The 5,489-nt window shown below is 28.9% G+C and overlaps 1 protein-coding gene across 1 annotated transcript; it reads right to left on the reverse strand.

Annotated features, from left to right (window-relative positions):
• Nucleotides 1–3,874: 3,874 nt before the first annotated feature.
• Nucleotides 3,875–5,240, reverse strand: LOC145030457 (uncharacterized). The gene has a single exon (XM_078978826.1). It carries the CDS (start codon nucleotides 5,155–5,157, stop codon nucleotides 4,168–4,170), a length of 990 nt encoding a protein of 329 aa, XP_078834952.1. The 5' UTR covers nucleotides 5,158–5,240; the 3' UTR covers nucleotides 3,875–4,167.
• Nucleotides 5,241–5,489: the final 249 nt, after the last annotated feature.

A 5,489-nucleotide genomic window follows, 5' to 3' on the forward strand; every position in this document is an offset into this window, starting at 1 on the left:
GGCTAATATTTGGATGATATAAAGTAAGTAGAAATTGAATTGGAAGTTTTTCAAAATATATTTTCATAATTATATTCAGTATATAAATTATTTATACGATTATAAAATCCATGACAGAAACTAAGAGGATCATTCTTTTATGCTGTAGGTTTGAACAAAATTCAGTTAACTTGAAAATTAATCTGCACAAAAGCTTTGGCTCGGTATTGTCTTTTTTTTTTTTTTTCGTACCGTTCTCAGGGGATCTTTTTCTATCCTACTTCATTATACACCGGTTCAGCATTTTGTACGCTTTTTACCCCTCCAAAAATATTATAAAAAAGTCATGATTGGATTAATGCCATCACAATTAAAAGAAAAACTATCCTTATTAAAAAATGACAAGTACATGTTATTGTTGTTGAGGATAATTTGTAGTTTCAAAAAAAAGAAAAAGAAAAAATAAAAGAACATGTTATTGTTGTATATGTTTCACCAAACCGGATCCATCCATTTTCCACTTTAAATATGTCATACAGTATAAAACTTTCATTTAGTTGCAATAATCACTATTGTATCCAGACACCACTTAGAAATCTAAAAAAACACGTATATTAAGAACAAGTTGATAGTACATTATTGATATAATAATATATTTTTTATAATGATCTTATGTATACACTATGTATTTAAAAAATAAAAAAAGCATGATAGCAAAACGGAAACTATCCACATTTTAAAATATATTTTTGTTATACATGATAAAACTTATTACGTAACTTAAAGCGTAATAATCACTTTTGTACTCAAACACTATCTAAAAATAGAAAACACATAATATGAAGATAGACCAGAACAAGTTGATGTCAATCTGTTATCGAATAATCTGTGTTATCATTGTAACCAACTTAGAAAGTCAAAATATTTACGTGTGGTGTGCCAAGTTGCCAACCATGACCACATTTGAGACATACATACATACATAAACACACACACACACACACACACACACACACACATATATATATATATATATATATATATATATATATATATATATATATATATATATATATATATATATATAGGGGAGGGTTCATACAAAAATGCAAATAATTTACGAAAACGCGAAAACAAGAAAAACATATGATATTGTGTCACCTAAACATTATATTTTGGAAAATAATTCATTAAAACTTTGAAATACATGATGATAATCGATAATAGATGAGAAATTGTTTCATATTAGCAAAGTATGATTTTTAATATTTTTATTATGAAAAAATGAATTTAAAAATGATTAAGGACGTGAAATTTTTTTTATTAAAACTGTCTTTAAATCTATATTACCATAACATCATCCAATGTAAACTTACTGTCTTTAATTTATTGTTAATAAATTTATTTTTATAGTCCATGTGTTTGATTTTGATAAGATAACATGTGTTTTCATGTTTTCACAAGATATTTATATTTTTGCATGAACTTAATATATATATATATATATATATATATATATATATATATATATATATATATATATATATATATATATATATATATATATATATATATATATATATATATATTTGTCAACTTGGAGAAATAAAAGCGAAGTGGGAATTACTTTTTCCTTATTGGGAAATAAAATAAATAATAGAAAAACTAAAGATCCGGGTCATGTCCACAACAGATCTTTCTAAAAATAGTAAGCAAACTCCAACGGATTTCCAAACAAATAAAATTATCAATTATGACAATGCCAACTGCCGAGACAAATGTCAAATTTCATAATGTGAATTCGATATCAATAATGGTTATTGTTTATGCTTACTAACTTTATATATGATATATATATTGTATGAAAGCAATCATTAGCTAAAAACATTGTATTATTAAAGCATGTATATATGTAGTCATTAGTTATACTCAGAGCATCGACCTTTTAGAGGTCTATATCAACACCAACTAATTAATCTCAATTAATCTCACTGACTAAATGGTTTGTAGCCCAATGATTTCTGATGTTGAATTTTCTTTTTAAAGTTGAAGGTTAAAGTCTTTTAGTATAATATATAGATTTTATTTTAACTTAGTTAGCTATACATAAACCTTAATTTTGCACTGCCCATATATAGCGTTAAACAGTAAAGTGGTAAAGCATGTAAGCTGATATATCGTTTAATTTAATTAAAATGAGTAAGGCCAGGTTGAATTGATTTCACTTTTGTTATTAATTATTATTATTATTTTCAATAACTGACATTTTAATTTATTGAATTAATAATTTATTTGGCAGGTTGTAAAAAGTTGATTACACAGGTGTGTGTTTTTGGCTTTTCGCCTTTCGGGCCTTGAAGTTTAGAATAAAAACTTATTTTATGATGAACCGATATATTGGATTATTTTTCTAGTTATCAATTTAATTATCATACTTAGCCATTTCAATACAGAATAACAAATATATACTTGTTAAAATGCTCAAAGAAAATATGTAAAATTCAATGCTTTTAAGAAAATACGATGTTTTCTTATCTTTCTAAAATAAGTCTGGGATTTTTTTTTTTTTTTGCAAATTGTATCCCAACTTTACTTATAATTAATTTTGGCAGTGTGATCATCTATATATATATATATATATATATATATATATATATAGGGCTTAGGGAATGTGTGGCTGTTATATATCTAATATTAGGTATAGAACCACCAATAACTACATAGTTTTAACGATATGCAATAAAATCTCTCTACCATCTTTCTTATATTCACAATTAGAGTAGATGATAGACTTTGTACATATTATTATGGAGTTTTAAATATTTTATTTTGGACCACAAACCATGTATAAAAATACATTATCAACTACCTATAATTAAATCTTCATATTCAAATTTAATTTAGAAAATTATAGTGAAAGATTAAAATTGCTCACTAAAATCTCAATAAACTTCTTTCCATAACACATTAAAAAGAACCATGCAAGTATATATATGGTAGACGTCAAAGAAAGTTATAAGACCTACTAGAAGTCTAATAAAAACAACACGTTCTAAATACATAGATGTTGAAGATAAATTATGAAATCAGGAATAATATGAATTCAAAAACAATATGAAATAGCTAACAAAGAAAGAAAATTATGTTTTTTTAATTAAAATGAAATTAATTTTGATGGTTCTATACCTAATATTACATACATGACAGCCACATATTCATTTTTCCCATATATATATATATATATATATATATATATATATATATATATATATATATATATATATATATATATATATATATATTCAAGTTATAATATAATAACGTATATTTATAAATGCAATGATTTAGAACTTATAAGTGAGACAAATTAAAAAATATATTATTATTCTATTATTATATAAACCTTTTCAATATATGTCAAATACGTGTCATATAATTTATATTAACAAAACATAATGGTTAAACACATCAAAAGATCTGTTACAACCCAAAGTCCAAACCATGTTGATTGCAAAGTTAGAATAAGTTTGGGATCCAATCCCAATATTCCCACCAATTCATAAGAATCTTGATCATTTAGCTTATTTAAAAAATGTTTATTTTGTGATAGTCATTAGGCAAATGACCACATTTGGTGAATATCCCTAGTACAACAAAGGTTAATTCAGTAAATAACGAGTACAATAATTATGTTCATAAAGTACAATCTTAAAATACAAATGATGTATACAATTATTAGCAAAAATTGCAAATAATAATAAAAATATGTTTTGGTTTTTATCATCCATATATGATGATTTGATGATCATTAGGTTGGCTCTTGGTGTTAACTCTTAATTAGTCTTAATTAAGTGTTAACTAACTAGCTAGGGTTTCTTTATATTTCTTTGGTGGGTTAGGTACAAGTTTTTATGCATATAAAGTGGGAAAAAGTAGAAGGTACAACCATTAAAGCATGAGCCTTATTGTTTCTGCTCATAGGACTTGTACAACTTGCATTGATGGTTGTACCATTCTGCACTACCAGCATTCGCTTATGCTGATCATGATGAATTAGGATACAAGTTTACAGGAGAAGATGGAAAATGGTTTTCTAGTAAAAGGTACAACCATTAAAGCATGATGAATGATTGGACCTGTACCACTTGCATTGATGGTTGTACTATTCTGCACTACCTGTATTTTTTCTCATTCTGGAGGTGGACTAGGGTACAAGTTTTCATGAGGAAATGGAAAACGGAGTTGCATGGAAAATGCGTTTTGATAAGGGGAAGGTATACCCATTGAAGGGTGAGTAATGATTGGACTTAAACTATTTGCAGTGATTGTTGTACTATTCTGCCCTACCTGTTCCAATGCTTTCACTTGTGACCTCAAGAACTTGAGATAATTTGCTGCTTCATCAAGCATGGAGGCTGTGTCCATTTTGTTTCCACCAGGAACCAGTTTCTGCAACGCCCTAATTCTTTCACTCACCCTTTCCCGTCGCTGCCTTGCCGCCACCGTCTGTGGGTCACTTGATATCCTCACATTCTTTCTTTTTGGTTTATCCACCACCGTCTCCGCCGTGAAACTCACCGGCCTGAACGCTGCTTCTCTGTATATCATCTCCTTCATCTGCGCAATCGCCTCCATATCAGTTTCCGATGAACTTCCCGGTTGCTGGAAGTTGATATTCGACGATGTGGGTCGACCCACATTCGATCTGGATCTTTTAGGTTTTGGTGCATCCACGCCACAGATCGGCAGTTTTCCGGATGTGCATTGAGAAATAGCACCATCGTCCGTGACGGAATCACCGGACGACACACCACTCACGTTATTATTTCCGGTGACAATGTTGTCACGCCATAAACTCTTGCCATCTGAGAAAATCTCATCTGATGCGTCTGTACTGCCATTCGTGCCGGAAAGTAAGCATTCTATAGACGTGGCTGTAGCTATCGCCGTGGTAGTAGGATTCGCAGTTGTTGAGATGGAAATCTCATTATTCTTGATCTCTTTCAAGCTATTACTGGACGCCAAATCAGCTGCCATGACTTCATCACCCCAATCCGTAGGTGCTAACTGATCATGGATTTGATTTAAGAATAAACTTTCTGAATCAAAATTGAAGCTTTGTTCTTCATGATTATCATGGTCATGTAGGTTGTACCACGAAAATGGCAAATCATCCATGATTCCTTAAACTTAATCTAATTTCAGCAACTGAACTAACAAACAGAAAGACCAAGCAAGAAGAGATGAAATTTGATTTTTGATTGCCTTTGACAAAATGAGGTACCTTCTTTGTGTTGACATATATATATATATATATATATATATATATATATATATATATATATATATATATATATATATATATATATATATATATTGTGTGTGTGTGTGTTTTTGTAAGCATACGCATTGGCGCACGCAAAGAGAGAGAGGGAAGTACAACAAAAGTATAGTTGGAAACAAAAACTGATCAAGTTGAAAGATAGGGTTACAAAGAGATAAGGTCCCAA

This window comes from Lactuca saligna, chromosome 1, assembly GCF_052625555.1.
Source record: "Lactuca saligna cultivar CGN05327 chromosome 1, ASM5262555v1, whole genome shotgun sequence".
NCBI classification, from domain to species: domain Eukaryota; kingdom Viridiplantae; phylum Streptophyta; class Magnoliopsida; order Asterales; family Asteraceae; genus Lactuca; species Lactuca saligna.